The sequence below is a fragment of the Rhinatrema bivittatum genome, chromosome 1 (genome assembly GCF_901001135.1).
Source record: "Rhinatrema bivittatum chromosome 1, aRhiBiv1.1, whole genome shotgun sequence".
NCBI classification, from domain to species: Eukaryota; Metazoa; Chordata; class Amphibia; order Gymnophiona; family Rhinatrematidae; genus Rhinatrema; species Rhinatrema bivittatum.
The window spans coordinates 488,352,342-488,372,140 of record NC_042615.1 but is presented as its reverse complement, the minus strand read 5'-3'; the positions used below and the strand labels follow the sequence as shown (position 1 = coordinate 488,372,140).

Genomic DNA, 19,799 nt, shown 5'->3' with positions numbered 1-19,799 from the left:
ACATATTTGTTTCATTTGGATTATACATTTTATTTATTTATTTATTTATTTATTTATTGTTTTTGTTATACCGAGTTTCATGATAGGCATCACATCAACCCGGTTTACAAATAACAAGGAGTGTAAAGCATAACGTAACGTAAAAAAACAATATTTTCAATAAGAACCTTGAACTTTAAATACAGTGAATCAGAAAAAGGGAGAGGGAAAGTTACAAAAAACAAGGAAAATAAACTTGGGATGGAAGGGGAGAAATTGAACAGCACAATATTTACATTTCAGCCTATTGATACATTAGAATAGCAAGTGAAAAAATAAGACTATGAAACGGTACATAGGTAATCAAATGAATAAATATGACACAGTTGTGAATGGTAATAGTGTGATAAATATTCAGCAGGAATTAGTGAGAGAGGGTTTGAGGTTGGTTGATTCGTGTTTACATTCCATTATTGCATACGAGTTAGTGCTAGTGAGAGGAGGTTTTATTCAAGGCTTGGAAATGCTTTTTTGAAAAGCCAAGTTTTTAGTCTTTTCCTAAATGTTAAAGAGCATGGCTCTTGTCTCAAATCAGGTGGGATCGAGTTCCAGAGAGCTGGACCTGCTGATGAGAAGGCTCTGAGACTCAAGGATTTATGTTGGTAGGTTTTGGCCTTTGGAATTTGGAGTGACTCTTTGTAGTGTTCCCTGATAGGCCTGGCGGAGGTGAATTTTTTAAGTGGTATTTGTAGGTCGAGTTGCGTGTGTTGGTTGATAGTTTTGTAAATGATGTTAATGGTTTTGTACATGATTCTATAGTGGATCGGAAGCCAATGGAGGTTTTTGAGAATAGGTGAAATGTGGTCAATTTTCCTGGAATTTGTAAGGACTCTGGCTGCAGAGTTCTGAACCATTTGTAAAGGTTTGGTGTAAGAAGCTGGGAGGCCTAATAGTAATGAGTTGCAATAATCTAGTTTGGAAAAGATTATTGCTTGCAAGATTGTTCTGAAGTCCTGAGTGTGAAACAGCGGTTTTATTCTTTTCAGGATATGTAATTTGTAGAAGCAATCTTTGGTGGTTTGGTTAATGAATGTTTTGAGGTTGAGACGATTGTCTAGGATGGCTCCTAAGTCTCTTACGTGGGTTGTTTGTAGGAGTGTGGGTGGTTTAGGAAGTGTGTTATTGTTTTCCGGTGGTATGAGCAGGAATTCTGTTTTCGAAGCATTGAGTAAAGTACAAGGTTTAGACTGTTGAGGAGAAGTTTAATTTCTAATAGGCAACTGTCCCAGTATTCCATTGTTTTTGAGATTGATTCTTTTATAGGGATTACGATCTGTACGTCGTCTGCAAAAAGGAAATGTTTCAGGCTTAATTTTGTAAGTAGTTGGCAGAGTGGTAGCAGGTAGACATTGAAAAGGATGGGTGAAAGTGATGATCCTTGCGGCACTCCTCTATTAGAAGGGTGGTATTGGGATTCTTTATTATGAATTTTGACTCTGTATCCTCTGTTTTCTAGAAATGTTTTGAACCAGTTTAGTGTGGCACCTGTTAAACCAATGTTTGCCAGCTGTTTTAGAAGAAGGGCGTGGTTGACGGTGTCAAAGGCCGCCGAGAAGTCAAAGAGGATTAGTAAATATGCTTGGCCTTTATCAATACCAGAGAGTAGGTAGTCCATGAGTGAAATTAGTAGCGTTTCGGTGCTTGCGGCTTTGCGAAAACCATATTGGTTTGGGGACAGAATACTGTGGTCCTCTAGGTAGTTGGATAGTTGGGTGTTTACCAGTTTTTCCATGATTTTAGCTATAAATGGTAGGTTGGAAATAGGGCGGAAGTTGTTGGGATCACATGCATTTAGATTTGGTTTTTTTTTTAGCAGTGGCTTGATTGAGGCAGTTTTTAGGTCATCTGGGTAGATGCCATGTGATAAGGAGCAGTTTATAATATCTGCTAGGGTTTTTGCTATTGTGAACGGGATAAGAAGAAGCATTTTGGTAGGGATTTGATCAAATGGGTGTGATGACATGATTGTAAGTTTTATTTCAAGTTTTTCTGCATATACTTTCTCGCTCCATCTTGCTTTTTTTAATGTCATGTTTATTCAATTGTTTTATTATTATTATGAATGCTTTTATTGTAAATCGCTAAGAGCCATGTGCACCTAGCTATACTGAAATTTAGCCTAGAGCAGTGGTTCTCAACCAGTGTGTCACCAAAAATATGCCATAGCGAGCCTATGCTTTCCATAAGAGCCACGTGTGCCTGCTGCTTGAGGAGAGTGCAGAGTTAGGAGCTGGTACTTCAAATTCCTCATCACCGCTCCCTGTTGCTGCTTTTCCCTCAACCCTGGCAATCCCTGCCACCACCAATCCAAGCCAGAAATGTTGTTGGCATGCTGTATCCTGCCCCACCATCTTGCCCCACCATCCCCTCCCCCTCTCGCTTCTTGGAGTTTCAGTTTTTCTCTGAATGCTTGTTTCTAATTTATGGGCTTTTATTCTGTATTAGATAAGGGTCAGTCTGCATTCTGCATGTTTGACAGAGGTGAGAGAATCTGCTAACTAGGATGTAGATTCTGTGTAGGAATCCAGAGCAGTCTGGCTTTCTTTGTTTTTTTCAATAGTAAGTGTACTCTGATCTATATTTGTGGTCTTGTTTTTTCATAGGTAAGATTGTTCCTGTTCAAGTCCTGGATACTATTCAAGTACTCTCATGGTATGGTTGGGATTCTATATAATTTCTAAGGGGCAGATCTTAAAACCTGCGCGCAGGCGTAGATTTGTTCGTGCAACCCGGCGCAAACAAATCTACGCCCGATTTTATAACATGTGCGTGCAGCCGCGTGCATGTTATAAAATCCAGGGTCAGCGCACACAAGGGGGGTGCACAATTGTGCAACTTGCGCACCGAGCCGCGCAGCCTTTCTCCGGAACGGAGGCCGCTCCGAAATCAGAGTGGCCTCGGAGGGAACTTTCCTTCCGCCTCCCCCTCCCTTCCCCTACCTAACCCGCCCCCCAGCCCTACCTAAATCCCCCCCTACCTTTGTTCCAAAAATTACGCCTGCCTGAGGCAGGTGTAACTTGCGCGCGGCTGCCAGCGTGCCATCCCCTGGCACAGGCCGCTGGGTCGGAGGACTCGGCCCCGCCCCCGGACTGCTCCTTTTCTGAAGCCCCGGGACATACGCACGTCCTGGGGCTTGCGCACGCAACCGAGCCTATGCAAGATAGGCTCGGCGCGCGCAGGGGCAGCTTTTTGGGGGTTACGCGCGGGGGTTATCCCTTTGAAAATCTGCCCTTAAATGTCTATTTAGCAGGTTTTCATGTTATTTCACAAAGTGGCTGGCAGGGAAGGGATTTTGAAATACTATTACCGAGATGATACCATAATTTGAATATATTTTTTGTATGGTGAGTTGAAAGGGGAAATTTCCTAACTCTGCTCTGTATAAACTTCAGAAGAGATCAGAACTTTTCTGAGGTTGACAGTGAAATGCATGAGAGTTTATCTGTATCGAAAAACTGTGTGCTGCTTATGCATATCAATCCCAGATTTCTCACTGATGCGGTAAGCAAAGATTAACATTTTTGTGAAAAAAATATTTTATAATGATATTTTATAAGCAGTTGTTGAAATTAAAGAATGTTATCTTTCTCCTGCATCATTTTCAACAATAAAATATCTAGGATTGTTTTTTAGTATAGCTGTTAAATGTATTGTGCAATGTGTCACGCACGTGAGCATCATCTGTCAGGTGTGTCATGATGGAAAAAAGGTTGAGAACCACTGGCCTAGAGTGCTGAATACCCTTGCACTGGTTCTGGACATGAAGAGTCTATTCCTTAGCCTAATGAGTCAATTGGTCTTTTTGTTCTGTCATCTACTATGTAAGTATATTTATTATTCCCACTTAAGTGTCTTCATTGCACAGCTTGTAACCTGCATTTCCTCCCCAGCATTCATCCAGTTTATGAGTTAACCTCCAGTACCTGCCTCCCCTACCCAGCACTTATTTAGTCTGTTTTGTTGCCCACAGGTGGCTGCCCCCTCAAAATCTGCCTATGAATCCCATGTCTTATTTTTTATTTATTTAAGAACATAAGAAATTGCCATGCTGGGTCAGACAAAGGGTCCATCAAGCCCAGCATCCTTTTTCCAAAAGAGGCCAAACCAGGCCACAAGAACCTGGCAATACCCAAACACTAAGAAGATCCCATGCCACTGATGCAATTAATAGCAGTGACTATTCCCTAAGTAAACTTGATTAATAGCTGTTAATGGACTTCTCCAAGAACTTAACCAAACATTTTTTGAACCCAGCTACACCAACTGCACTAACCACATCCTCTGGCAACAAATTCCAGATCTTTATTGTGCGTTGAGTGAAAAAGAATTTTCTCCGATTAATCTTAAATGTGCTACTTGCTAACTTCATGGAATGCCCCCTAGTCCTTCTATTATTCAAAAGTGTAATAACTGATTCACATCTACTCGTTCAAGACCTCTCATGATCTTAAAGACCTCTATCATATCCCCCCTCAGCCGTCTCTTCTCCAAGCTGAACAGCCCTAACCTCTTCAGCCTTTCCTCATAGGGGAGCTGTTCCATCCCTTTTATCATTTTGGTAGCCCTTCTCTGTACCTTCTCCATCGCAACAATATCTTTTTTGAGATGTGGTGACCAGAATTGTACACAAAATTCAAGGTGCGGTCTCACCATGGAGCGCTTTTATGTACCGCCTATACAATTTGAGTAGGTCTAAGCGGTTTACAAAATTAAAACATACATAATTAAAGCATTAAAACAAACAAAGCAGTAAAATATAACAAAACAAATCATGACACAATAAAATGCCAGCAGAAAAACATTACAAGGAAGATCAGAAACTCACCAGATCAGTAATTGAAAGGACTTTTGGCATCTTAAAATCATGTTTTAGATGCCTCAATAGATCAGACGGTACAGTACATTACTGTATAACCTACAAAGGCCTGTAATATTTTGCTGAAATACTGTATTCTGCACAGTTTGCCAAAGCCATATGGAGTAGCTGCATCTGCGGGGGACAGCACTGAATCACATGAAAGAAATCTGAATCTGAGGAAGATGTGCAGAAAATACAGCTGAACACCCAGAATGTTACTGTATAATCCTAGAAATAGTTTAATCACACAGCATCTTTTAATTTAATTTTAATTTTAATTTAATTTTAATTTTAATTTTAATTTAATTTAATTTTAATTCTATTCAGCCAGATTCTACCACTTCCACATGTAAAAATGTTATTACTAATGTAAATACCTATACCTAATGTTATTCTCTCCCTTTTCTTCTCTCCTCCCAGTTCTATTACCTTGTTATTTGTAACTGCTTCCTTCTACACAAATAGGTTATTGAATTGTTCACTGTACACCCCTGTTATATGTAAACCGGCATGATGTGTTTGCAACATGAATGCCGGTATATAAAAATTTTAAATAAATAAATAAATAAATTTGAAAGTGAGTATTTAATTTGAAAGTGAGTTTTATTTACAGATGTATATATATATATATATCCAGATGTATGTTCCCCTCTTTTGCCTCCACCATAGCACAGCGGCACAGTGGGACCTGCTTGGATATCATGCTGCCTTCTGAGGACTCCGCAGTCTCATGATCCCATTCCAGGTGAGGGGCAGGCCGAGGGTCTTTCATGCAGGATATGGGCTGCTGTGGGGTTTGTTGGAGCTGCTGGAGGGAGAGCAAACATCTGGGCCAGGTTCATGCTCTCGAGGAGAACTTTCAGGACACTAACTGTACAAGGTAGCTCCACTCTTATATCTGACAGGGTGTTCATCACCTCTGACTGCCACAGGATTTAATTGTTTTGGAAGCTCATCTCTGTCTCCTTTCTGATCAGCTTTCTAGGTGATCCTGCTTTCTCTGGAGACTCCTTTCCTCTGTCCCCAGACAAAGTCTTCTCTTCTGCATCATCTGCCTGCAGTGCCCATGAGGACAGCTGTTCGCAGAAACACTCTGGGATTTCTTCATACTCGGGATTCATTAACTTTCCAGGAGGAAAATCCATCAAGCAGCGCTCTGACATCTCCAGCTCACTGTTTTCCTCCTCCTGAGGTGATGGGCCGTGCCCCTTCCCTGACTTATTCCTCTGCTCCTGAATTGAAGACCCCCCCGATGAGTGTCCTCAGTAGAATCTTCATCTCATGAAGGTAAGAAAAGGACCGGGACACAGTTTCATTTTTCTAACTACTGTAATGTGTTTAGATAGACCGTGCTATTTCTCACATGCTAAGTCCCTAGGATCTAGCTACCCCGCAGGAGAGGAAGAGAGGGATAGAATCAGTAGCCTCAAGGAAATCACAGGAAAAGGAGGCTGCTCTGAGGAAGGGGAAAACAAGGTGAGCAATTGATCCACATGAGACGCGGCAAGAGGCTAGACCCTGGAGTGGCTAGTGGAGTGGCTAGTGGAGTGGAGTGGCATAGTAAAGAGTGTGGGATATGGCCAGGGGAGGCCTGCTCGAGATGAGGTGAAGACCATGCCAGAGATCCACTGGGATCTGTGGCATGGCCTAAAAAAAAAATTCAGATTAAGGCAGATTTCATGATTGTTCTCTGAATATCACACTAGAGCTTTGACACAATCTTTAGTCTCACCCCTGCAGGTCTTCAGGTGTTCAAGTCCCCAGGCCAATTTGTTCAAGATCTTGAGGATGCACTGCTGTTAGCTTGTGAGTGCCGCCTGACCTGCTGGACCTCTCCGGATGTTTCCTGCCTGCTTCTGCCTGACCTGCTTGAGCAGATCTTGCCATTTTTTTTTTTAATATTCAACCTCATGATGGCGCATACTATTTACCTTTCAGGTAATGCCTTGTCAGATTTTCTGTTTTTGATAGGCATTCTATTATGTTGACGCTGGCTAAAATAGAGCCTTCTCCTATTGGCTGATCTCAGCTGTCAGGAGTTTCACCTTCTCTGAAGAGAAATTAGGCTTTCACAGGAGGGCATCCTTCTTAGAAGCCATGCTGTTCAGCCTAGTAGCCAGGCATGCACCTACCTTTGAAAATGATGGTAATGATGCTTATGGTAATGAGCCAATAATACACATACTTAATTGTCCATTAGGTGTGCACTTTTTGCATTCCTAAGCTGAAAATTAGGTATAAAATCTGTGTTGAAGGTGACTATCTGGGCCGCTGGAGTTTTCTGATACATATAGCTACTGTATCCTTTTCTCTGAGGAGATGGTGCTATCAAGGGAACTGTCTTGATTGATTCATCACATATCATCGTAGTGCCATAGGACTTACAGCTTTTCACACGGAAACTATCTTCTTCTTGTTAAGAACATAAGAAATGCCATGCTGGGTCAGACTAGAGGTGCATTGCGCTCAGCATCCTGTCACCAACAAGTGGCCAGTCCAGGTCACTAGGAAATACCCAGCAGATGCCGAAGAGTCGATCCATTCCTTGCTGCTCACTCCCAAAAGATAAGTAATGGTATTCCCAAGGCCACTTGGCTAATAATTGTTTATGGGCTTTTTCTTCAGGAACTTGTCCAAACCCCTTCTAATTCCAACTATGCTAGATGTCTTGACCACATCCATCGGCAATATATTCACAGTTTGACTGTGCATTGAGTGAAAAAAATACTTCCTCCAATTTGTTTTAAAAAACTGCTATTACTTTCAAGGAGTGTTCCCTAGTCTTAGTACTATTTGAAAAGATAAATAACTGTTCCTTATTTACCTGTTCTACCTTACTCGTGATTTTATAAACATCTATCATATCTCCTCACAGTCTCTTCCCCAAGGTGAAAAGCCTTAACCACCTTTCTTCATAAGGGAGCTTTTCCATCACTTTTATCATTTTAGCTGTCCTTCTCTATTCCTTTTCTAGTTCTGCTATATATTTTTGATATGGGGTGACCAGAACTGTACACAATATTCAAGGTACTATAAATCTATAGAGAGACATGATATACTCAGGTTTATTCTCCATCCCTTTACAAATAATTCCTAAGATTATATCAATGTTGTTGTGTTCTGCGGCCGTCCGCGGGCGCAGCCCCCTACATCCTCCGACGACCAGGGCAGCATCGGGGCCGACTGCCCTGCTCCGAGCTCCGCACCCCCGCGTGGGCCTTCAGACTGGCCGCCGGGATCGGAGCCGTCCCTGCTCCTCCCGCACGGCTGCTGCTGCTCTCCTCCGCGGCCCGGATCCAAGATGGCCGCCGCCATCCTTGGACGCGAGACCACGCCCCTTCACCAGAGTTAAAGGGACCTCGTCCCTTTAATTGCCTGCAGCTGGTTCTTACCTCCAGGGCCAGAGGAAGTATATAAGGAGACTTCCTCTGACCATTCCTCGACTTGGCAACGTCCTCCAACGCTGTCTAGTCTGCTTGCTTCGGTGAGTTCCTGGTGCTCGGACTCTGGTTCCTGTTTCGTCTTGGTGTTCCTGGTTCCTGACTTCGGATTGGCTTACGGTGATTCTCTGGTTCCTGACTTCGGATTGGCTTATGGTGATTCTCTGGTTCCTGACTTCAGATTGACAAGCGGTGATTCTCTGGTACATGACTTCGGACAGGTGAGTGTCGACCCTCTGGCACCTGACCTAGGACTCCTTCAAGACCTCCGTCTCCAAGGGCCCACCTAAGTCCCAGCTGCCCAGGTCCCTACGGGCTTCTCCTGGGGGGACCGCGGGCTTCCAGGGTGAAGCTCCAGTCAGCCCTTGCACCGACACCTGACCTCTCAAAGGTCCGCCTAAGTCCCAGCGGTCTGGGTCCCTATGGGCTCCTCCTGGGGGGACCACAGACTTCCAGGGGTGAAGACACAACTCATCTTCTCGTCCCTTTGTCGGTCTCTGCTACCGTCTCAATCTCCAGTGCCAAGGGTCAGCTTGTCCCGTCTTCTGTTCTGCCTCGCCTCTCGACGAGAGAACCTATGGATCCTCCGAAAGGTATACCATCCTCCCGTCGGCCAAGGGTCCACAAGCCTGAGCGTAACAAATGTGATAGGGCAGACTGAATTGGTGGAGGGGTGGCACTATGTATAAAGGATGGCAATAGACTCAAGCATGATAGCAACCCTGCAGGAAACAAAATGCACTACAGAATCCTTATGGATAGAAATTCCATGTGTGATGGGTAAGAGTATAGGAGTAGGTGTATATTTCTGTCCACCTGGCCAAGATGAAGAAACAGACTGTGAAATGCTAGCTGAAATTAGAAAGGCAAATAAATTTGGCAATGCAATAATAATAGGCGTTTTCAATTACCCCAGTATTGAGTGGATAAGTGTCTCATCGAGACATGCTAAAGTGGTTATATTTCTAGATGCCATAAATGACTGTTTCATGGAGCAGCTGGTCCTGGAAACAACAAGAGAGATTGCTACTTTAGATCTAGTCCTCAGTGGAATGCACAAACTGGTGCAATGTGTTACTGTGGTGGGGCTGCTGAGCAATAGCGATCATAATGCTATCATTGGGAGGAAGAAATTAAATAAAACTATTGCAGTAGCTCATAACTTTAAAAAGGGAGACTATAATAGAATGAGGAAATTAGTTAGAAAAAAAAGTAAAAGGAGAAGTTGCAAAGGTTAAAAGTGTGCATGAGGCATGGACATTGTTTAAAAATGCCATTTTGGAAGCCCAGCTAAAATGTATTCCATGCATTTAAAAAAATGCTGAAGAAAGATCAAATGATTGCCAGCATGGTTTAATGATGAGATGAAAGAGGCAGTTAAAGTCAAAAGGGCAACATTCAAAAAATGGAAAGCAGACCCAAATGAAGAAAATAGACAAGAAAATAAGCACAGGCAAATTAGATATAAAACAGTAGTAAGACAGGCCAAAATAGAATTTGAGAAGAATCTTGCCAGAGAGGAAAAAAACTAATAATAAAATCTTTTGCATGTGCATTCAAAACAAAAAGCCTGTCAGGGTGTCAGTTGGGTTGCTGGATGACCAAGAGGTAAAAAGGGGTGCTTAGGGAGGTCAAGGAAATAGCAGAAAATGAATTCTTTGCTTTGGTCTTTCCTGAGAAGATGTTGGGAACATACCCACACCTGAAATATTCTTTAATGGTGATGATTCTAAACTAAAACAAATCTTTGTAATAATGGAGGATGTAATAGATCAAAATGACAAACTAAAGAGTAACAAATCACTAGATTAGATGGCATCCACCCCAGAGTCCTAAAAGAACTCAAACATGAAATTGCAAACCTGTTGCTAGTAATCTGAAGCCTATCATTTAAAACAGCCACAATAGCTGAAGACTGGATAGAGGCCAATGTGATACAAATTTTTTAAAAAGGACTCCAGGGATGATCTGGGAAACTATAGACAAGTGAGCCTGATGTTTTGTGCTGGCCAAAATGGTAGAAGCTATTCTTACAAACAAAAATCACTGGCCATATAAATAGAAATGGATAAGGGGAAGAGCCAACATGGCTTTAGCAAAGGAAAGTCTTGCCTTACCAATTTTTTAAGTCTAAATATACTTGCAGATAAAGGTGAGCCATTTGATAGAGTATATTTCCATTTTCAGAAGACATTTGACTCCTCAGGAAATTAAAAAGTCATAGGATAGAAGGCAATGTCCTATTGTGGTTTAGTAACTGTTTGAAAGACAAGAAAAAGAGGATAGGACTAAATGGTCAGTTTTCCAGATGGAGAAAGGTACTGGGGCATGTGATATGAAAAAAAACAAAAAACAATGAGTGAAGTGATCAGATTTGCAGATAACACAAAAAAAAGGTTAAAAAAAACAGCAGATTGAGAAGTACTGCAGGACATTGTGAGAGTAGGAGACTGGGGATCTGAATGACAGATGAAATTTAACATGGAAAAGTGCAAGGTGGTGCACATAGGGAAAAAGAATCCCAACTACAGGTACACACAATGTTCAATTTTAGGAGCCATCACCCTGGAAAGGACCTTGGACTTCTTGTGGACAAAATATTCAAATCTTCAGCTCAGTGTGCAGTGCAGTGGCGTAGCCAGAATTGATTTTTTGGGTGGGCACAAGGTTAACATGGGTGGGCTGTAGGCATGCAGGTCTACTAGTTGTTTTTTTACTGATAAATAATGCCAAATTATGCAGCATAGCATTCACATCTGCGTCTAAGTATGAGATTTACTTAATGATACAAACATAATTCACGGTGATTTGTGGTACTTTAGCCTTCTTATTATTACGATTTTATACACGGCTCCTACCTGTCCATAAATTTTGAGAGAGCGGTTGTGTTGCTTATATTTAAATTGCTAACATCTCAAAATATAGATATATATTTTTACCTTTGTTGTCTGATCTTTGTATTTTCTAATCAGTTGGTCCTGGTCTCTTTTTCCCATTTTTTCCCTTATAGCTCATTTCCTAATTCCTTTTCAGTGTCTTTCTTCTATTACTGTCTTCTTCCCTTCCACACACACACATACACGCTTTCTCTCACAGACTCCCTCTCACACACTCAAGCTCTCACTCTCATATGCTCTCCCCCCCCCCCCCCCCCACAAGCTCACATTCAAGTTCTCACTTTCTCACCCCTCCCCAGGCTTATATTCTTATGCACACACAGACGCACATCCAGGCACCCATTCTCACCCACACACATAAACCCAGACTCCCATTCTCACCCACAAACCCATGCTCCCAGTCTCACCCACACATATTCAAGCTCCCATTCTCATCCATACATATACACATTTAAGGTCCTATTCTCACCCACACATACACACATTCAAGCACCCATTCTTATCCACATATTCAAGCTTCCATTCTCACCCACCCACACAAACCCAGGCTCTCATTCTCACCCACATATACACACATTCAAGCTCCCATTCTCACCCACCCACAAACCCAGGCTCTCATTCTCACCCATATATACACACATTCAAGCTCCCATTCTCACCCACCCACAAACCCAGACTCCCATTCTCAACCACACATACACACATTCGAGCTCCCATTCACCCACATACACACCCAGGCTCCAGTTTTCACCCACACACACTCCCATTCTCATCCACACATACACATTCAAGCACGTGCACAGCTTCCACTTTCTCCCCCAGAGCAGGAAGATCAGCTGCCTCTCCTGCTGCCACCGGCCTCCTGCTATCTTCGGGAGTCCGAACTTCCTGTCGGGGGGGGGGGGGGGAGCGGAAGCGCAGCGCACAACGTCCGCTTCCTCCCTCCCCCCCCCCAAGCAGGAAGATTGGCGGGTAGTACGGCCCGACGCCCGAAGATAGCAGGAGGCCGGTGGCAGCAGGAGAGGCAGCTGATCTTCCTGCTTTGGGGGAGAAAGCGGAAGCTGTGCGCGGCGCTTCCGCTCCCCCAAACAGGAAGTTCGGCTGGCCGTTTGGTCCGAAGATAGCAGGAGAACGGGTGGCAGCAGGAGAGGCAGCTGATCTTCCTGCATTGGGGGAGGAAGCAGAAGCTGCGCGCGGCGCTTCCACTCTCCCCCCCCCCCCCGAACAGGAAGACCGGTTGGCCATACGGCCGCAGCAGCGCTTCCCCATGTGTGCCGTGATGGCGCGCGAGGCGTGGGTTCTCTTCTTCGCTGTCGCGGGGATGGGATCCCGCGACAGCCTTGCAGTTCCGGGGCCAGTTGGGTGGGCCTGGGTCTAAGTTGGGTGGGCACCTGCCCACCCAGGCCCATCCGTGGCTACGCCACTGGTGCAGTGGTGGTCAATAAAGTAAATAGAATGTTAGGAATGATCCAAAATGGAATGGTGAATGAAACAAAATATATCATATTACTTCTACATTGATCCATGGTGTGATTGCACCTTGAGTATTATGTGCAGCTCTGGTCATCCCATCTCAAAATGACATAAGAGAACTAGAAAAATTATAGAGGAGGGCAACAAAAATGTTAAAGGGAATGGAACAACTCCCCTAGGATGAGAGGCTATGCTGGTTAGTAGGGATGTGAATCGGGTGTCTGATTGTTCCCGCTTTTGGGATCATCTGGCTGCGGGAAAAAATCATTTTCCTGCGTTTCCCCATTTTTTTTAGTGAAAAATCATTTTTCGGGTTAGTGCACGCTAATGGGAGTTAGCGCGCACTAACAAAAATAGCAAAAAATAACAAAAAGAAACGGTTTTTTGTTAATGCGCACTAACATGAGTTAGCTCGCACTAACCCGAAAAACGACTTTTATGAAAAATCAGGGGTAAAATTGATTGTTTCTTTCTTTTAACCGATTTCCAACGAATTTAGAAATATCATATGATATTTCAATTCGTTACAAAAATGATTCACATCCCTACTGGTTAGGGCTTTTCAGCTTGCTAAAGAAATATTTGAGAAGGGCCATAATAGTTTATAAAATCATGAGTGGGTGGATTGAGTGAATAAAGGATGATTATTTACCCTTTCAAATATGCCATTAAACTAACAACCAGCAGATTTAAAACAAATCAGAGAAAGTACTTTTTCACTCAGCGCACAATCAAGTTGTGGAATCTGTTCACAGAGAACACGGTCAAGGTGACTAGCACAGCAGGGTTTAAAAGAGGTTTGGACAAATTCCTGGGGAAAAGTCCATAAAACATTATTTGCCAGGTAAAGAAAGTTATTGCCATCCCTGGGAGTAACAGGAAATAGATCGACTTTATGGGTTCTGCCAGGTACTTATAACCCAAACTGGCCACTGTTGGAGATAGGATACTGGGCTCGATGGACCTTGGTCTGACCCAGCAAAGCATTTCTTATGTTCTTATATTCCATTTGCTTTTTGTAAAATTATTATTGCTGCTGCACACCGAGCTGAGGATACCAATTTATTGTCCATAATGACTTTAAGATCCTTTTCCTAAGTAGTGACTCTTAATAGGGAACCCACCATTGTGTACCTACAGTTAGGATCATTTTTCCTTATGAGCATTTTGCTCTATTTGCATTTGTCCATATTAAATTTCATCTGTCATTTAGGTGTATCTGACTGTTCCCCAGTTCATGATAGGGTGATCAGAGCTGCTGGACTAACAAAAAAAGAGCCCCTTAGGATCTGGGTGATTTGGAAGATATGCTGCTGCAAACAGAGGAATGCAAATGCAGAGATGTTTGTAATTTCAAGCCTTTGGTAGGCCATGCATGTAGTAGTGGTCATTTAGAATTGTGTATGCAAGAGTCTTTTACAAGGGATAAGGCAAACTTTGGGATACCGTACCCTTCCCTCCTCCTCTTCCTTCTATTAGATTGTAAGCTCTATTGAGCAGGGACTGTCTTTTTGTGTTTGTTCAGCGCTGCATATGTCATGTAGTGCTATAGAAATGTTAAGTAGTAGTAGTACTACCCTTTGTCATAGAAACATAGAACATGATAGCAGATAAACACCGTATGATTCATGCAGTCTGCCCATCCACATCTACTGCTCAGCTTTATAGTCCCTTCCTCTCCCTCAGAGATCGTCTGTGCTTGTCCCATGCTTTCTTGAATTCCAACTGTCCTTGACACCATTGCCTCCACAGGGAAGCTGTGGCATGGATCTACCACCCTTTCTGTACAGCAATATTTCCTTGGATTACTCCTGAGTCTACCTCCTTTCACCTTTGTCCCATAATCCTTCATTCCAGAGACTCCTTTCTGTTGAAAGAGACCCACCTCCTATGCTTTTATTCCTGGGAGTTATTTAAATATCTCTATTGTATCTCCCTTTTCCCTCCTTTCCTCCAGGGTATACATGTTGAGATCTTTAAGTCTGTCCCATATGCTTTGTGATAAAGACCACTGACCATTTTAGTTTCTGCCTTCTGGACCAACTCTATTTGGTTTATATCCTTTTAAAAGTGCATTCTCCAGAACTGTACACCAAATGAGATCTCATCAGAAATGTACAGAAACAATAGTACCTACTTCTTCCTCTTTGGGATTCCTCTCCCTAGGCACACAAGTATCTTTCAGGATTTTGCCATCACCTTAGCCTCCTGTTTGGCCACCTTAAATTTATCAGATATGATCACCCCCAGATCCCACTCTTATTTTGTGCACAAAACGTCACCCCCTATACCGCACTGTTTCCTTGGGTTTTTGCAACCCAAATGCATAACCACACACTTTTTAGAATTAAATCTTTGCTGCCAGACTCTCTAGACCATTCCGCAACCTTCATAGATCCCTCCTTATATTTTCCACATCTTTCAGTGTTTTTAATCCAGTTTCAGATTTTGGTATCATCCACAAAAAGGCAAACCTTTCCCGATAGTCCTTCAGCAATATTGCCTACAAAAATGTTGACCATAACTGGACTGAGGACTGATCTTTGTGGCACACCACTTTCCTTAGAGTGAACTCCATTTACTACTATCCTTTGTTATCTCCCACTCAACCAGTTTCTAACCCAGCTTTAGGACCTATACCTAAAGCACTCAGTTTGTTTATAAATTAACCATATCAAAATTTACTCTCACCACTGTCCCTTCTTTTCCTTCTAATTTCTTATTCTACCCAGCAGCCTTGTCTCCCCATTCTTGCCTGCTGCATATAGGGTGGGCAACAGACAAAGCTGCAGTGCAATCTCTGCGACTCCAGCCTGTGGTAGCACAGAAGCATCAAGAGTGGTTGAGGATGGGAGACGTGGCAATTGCTGCTTCCCACCTCTGTATAACTTGCACTTATTATAATACATTCCAGGTTGGAATCTGTACATAGGACCAGAGGCCTCCCAGGCTTTAACCCAGTTTCTATGGGAAAACAACCTAGCACATCTGGCCCATTTAAGACCAGCTTTCTGATGCAATGGCACTGTCTGGAGATCTCTCTCATGCTTTTGTTGTCCCTTTGGATCCTAAATCCCTTCTGTGGAGTCTTTGACTGGACAAGTCCCTCCTGATGACCTTCTTCTGGGGACATTCTTTATGGCTGCGCCTGATAATGATGGCTCTCACCACTTCCCACCTGCTTTCTCTGTGAGTCACTGTATCCCATAACATCAGTTCACACTATCTCATGAACTTGTGATGTCAATAATGGTTGCACCGCATCTAACCAAATATAAAATGTTTACTTGTTTTTAAACTATTTCAATGAAAACTGAAAAGGGGGCTACATGGAAGCCTGTGCAACAGGCAATGGCTATCACAACCTCCCTCTATTGTAAGATTGCCATTCTGGGCTTGCGACTTAGTGATTCTGTACAATTTCTAGGCCGAAGCCTATAACCATACTCGCTCATCAAGTAACCATGTGTGGTGTGGCCCTGGAGGGGCTGGTGGTGCATGTGCTGAGGAACCAGTGATCTGTTCTTGATTCAGATACTCATAACTTTATTGTCATGACAGTTTTACATGTGTTGCCAAAGTAATACATAGAATGGTTAAAGTAAAAAGGGAAGACAAAAATTACACAATAATAATAATAATAAAGTCAAATTACAGGTTACAGAAAATACAATAAGAAGGACAAGTCTCAGGATTTGGTGCTGGTCTGTATTGCTCCTGATCAGATAAGATTTCTGGCCTGGTGGCAAGATACCACATATTTTAGGCTATAGCTACTGTTTCTTCTAGGACTGTACTGCGTTTTTCCTGCTCATGCTTTTGTGGGAAGTCTTCAATTTTCTCTGTCAGCTTTGGAAAATGTGCATCTCTGATATCTTTGTATCTTGAGTTGAGACTATGTTGCCAGAAAGCCACTGAAGGTCTCCAATTCTGCAAGGAGGATCCCCATGCCTGCTCACATGCTCTGTAGCTCCTGAACAGCTGAGAGCTTGAACCTCCTCTATGATCTCCAGACTTAAACCAATGGGAGAGCCTTACTCACCACTGCCTTGAGGCCCTACCAGGATACAGACAAGGGAAGGGACACAATAGCAGGGGTGAGGATACAGGAGGGGAAGAACATTCAAGAGGGACCAGGGGGTGAGTTGTCTAGAGCAATGGGCCCAGAGGGATGGGCAGGCAAGGAGTCCAGGGCAGATGATCCAGAGAACAAGGAAGTGATGGAGGGTTCTTCAGGGGAGGCTGTCTCTGATCCAGTGGTATCTGTTAGAAGAGAAAGACAGGGTTGTTAAGTACCCAAGTCACAAGAAGACTTGGGCAGCAGTCTCTAGGTTCAGAATGTGATCCAGCCTGTTGCAAACCTTAGCAGACAAGAATTCTGTCTAGTGACAGTCTCTCTAGCAACAAGTGTGCGCATCCCTGTAGGCAGCAACTCTTCTGTAATTTGACAGATGAGGCTAGCTACTATCTCCAGCACACTGTTAGTTACATGCATGCTGCCTTACTATTTCACGGACCTGATCAGAGACCTAAAAGCACCTTTTCATCCTGTGAGCAGCAAACATGCAGAAAAAAAAAAGAGAGGAAGGTAGCAAAAGGTATAAGGTCTACAGAAAAGTGAGCTATGGGAGAAACGCCATGTAGCAGAAAAAAAGCAGCAGACAGTTCCAGAAAGGGCTGAGGACAAGCTCCATGTTCAGAAAGAATCTGACAAAGCATGTTATCACTGCACTGATTAGGGAAGAATGGAGCAGCATGACTGGTTTGTATGTGGGGAGTGGGTGGAAAAAGGAGGTCAGGGATATATACTGGAACATTGCTAGTTTTGCTTGTGTGTGTGTCCAGGTGACAGACACATATGGAGAGGTCAACCACTATCAGGCGTGTACAGACAGTACATATAACATAGCTTGTCAGAGTAAAAGCAAGACCATATCTAAATATTTATACTTACTCATAATTTGCTGCAAAGAGGCAAGGACTTGGTCCAGCTATTCGACCATGCACCGCCCTCAGCTTCTGGGCCTTTTCCTTGAGGTCCTCCAGTAGGTGGCCCACTTGTTATAGCACTGAAGGAGTTTTGGCTTGAAAATTGCAGCTTAGTGCTATCTTTGCCATGTGCTCCATGTGAAGAGGAAATGGAAACAGAGCATGCACAAAGTACCTGTGCGCACAGTACAGCTGCAGAAAGTAAGCATGCTCATTTATCCACAATGTATGTGTATTTGTGGGTGGAAATAGTCGAGAACAGTGTGGCTCGCTCCACAGCTGTTTAACAATCCGGGGCAAGTTTTAGGTACCCACAGATATGCAGGTATCTGCCTACCTTGGAACAATACTGAATATGGCTCTCTGAATGCCACTCTAGGTTGGGGTGTATAGAGGATGCAGTTTCCAGCAAGGTCTGTTACTGTCCTCCTGTGCTAGGGCTATACAGAGGGGCCTCAGTTTTAAGAGTTGGCAATCCTTCCCATCTCACTTTTTCCTTGCACAGAGGATTTGTAGAGGGGCTTTATTCTCCAGTGATGTCAGTCCACCATTGGTCACTGTCCTCTTATGCTGGGGATAGGCCGAGGGACTCTTCACCCCTCTCTGTAGCTGGCTCACATTAGCTTTCACCCTCTCTCTCTTTCTGTATCTTTCTCTCCTTCTCACTCTACATCTCTCAAATGTGTGACAACAGCAATCACTTATGTCCCTGCTGTAGATTCACCATCTGGAGTCTTGGCAGCAATAGCTGGGAAAAGCCTGCTCGGATGTCAGCTTCACAGAAAGGAGAGAGTGTAGGTGGCAAAGCGCAAAGGAAATATTGTATTTCTCATTTTATCTTTCTCTCTTTCATCTCTCTTTAGTCCATACACTCTCTCTTTTTTCTCTCTCAGTCCTCCCTCTCACTCAAGTCTCCTTCTCTTGGCTTCTTACTCTTTCTTCTGCTGTTTCACCCAGGGAACATATGATAATTGTTCATATCATTTATTTATTTATTTATTTAGACATTTTATATACCATCATTCCATATCAAGACCACAACCGTTTACAGAATCAACATGCATAACTATAAAACAACAACTATTGACAGTTTGCAGAGCTCATAACAGCAAATTTAATAACATATCGCATGATGACAGAATGTGATAAATTCCATGTCAGTCGTGGATGTATGATAATTTCATGTATCACATAGGTGGATGTGTGATAATTTCCTGATTCACACGGTAGTCTTACATCATTCTATGCATGCTGATGGACAAAGCTACAGAGCTGACATTAACTTTTTCTATTTTAAGAGACTAGCCAATCTTGTGTACATCTTCTCCCAGAGACTGGCAGTGCTCATGCACTTCTACCCCCTGGAACTGGCAAGGTAATGCATTTTCCCAGGTCTGACATACCCATTCATCTTTCCTCTCAGAGACTAGTGGAGCATGTTACCTCCCTCTGATATTGGCACTGCCCATGGCCTCTCCTTGAGGTTGGCACCATTCAGATACCTGATCCCTTCCATCTCCAAGAACTGGCAGTTTTCTGTTATTCCCCCATTGTCTGCCTCTGTGTACAAGAATACCAACCACCTCCAGGTGCTTATAGGGAATGACTTTTAGATAAGAAGAGACAAACTCCCCTACCACCCTGGATGCCCTGTATGACCCCCCTCCCCCAATTATTTAAGAATACAAGACAGGTAATTAATGAGGGAAGTGAAAAGCGATAGCAACATCAACAGTCCCTACTCACCCATTCCAGAAGTTTAATGAAACCCAAGGGTTCTTTCACAATCCGAAACTGCCCTCCGGCCACAAGCTGAGGGTGACAGTGAAGATTACAGGAGAGGAAGAGAAAGAGAGAGACATTATCAGAGACAGAGAGTGATTAGCAACATAGTTATTATATCAAAGAGAAAGAGAGATTGGAGACAATTGTCAGGGACTGAGAGCTCATCAGCAGAGAAAGAGAGATTAGAGACAGTTATTATCAGAGAGTTATTGAGATGTTAGAGACAATTACTATAAGAGCGAGAGTGTTATTATCAGAAACAGAGATCTTATAATCATCACCTGATGACCAGGCCCATCACACACTCTTCTCTCACCC

At 43.1% G+C, this 19,799-nt stretch overlaps 1 protein-coding gene across 2 annotated transcripts in view; it reads right to left on the bottom strand.

Moving 5' to 3' along the window:
• Positions 1–19,799, bottom strand: part of SYP (synaptophysin) — a 55,083-nt gene that overhangs the window by 33,914 nt on the left and 1,370 nt on the right. The window contains exon 2 of one of the 2 annotated variants that reach the window (XM_029608014.1): positions 19,443–19,508. The exons of the other annotated variant lie outside the window; for it this stretch is intronic. Coding sequence (XP_029463874.1) covers positions 19,443–19,508 — 66 coding nt within the window. The remainder of the gene's footprint in view (positions 1–19,442; positions 19,509–19,799) is intronic. 2 annotated transcript variants of the gene reach the window in all.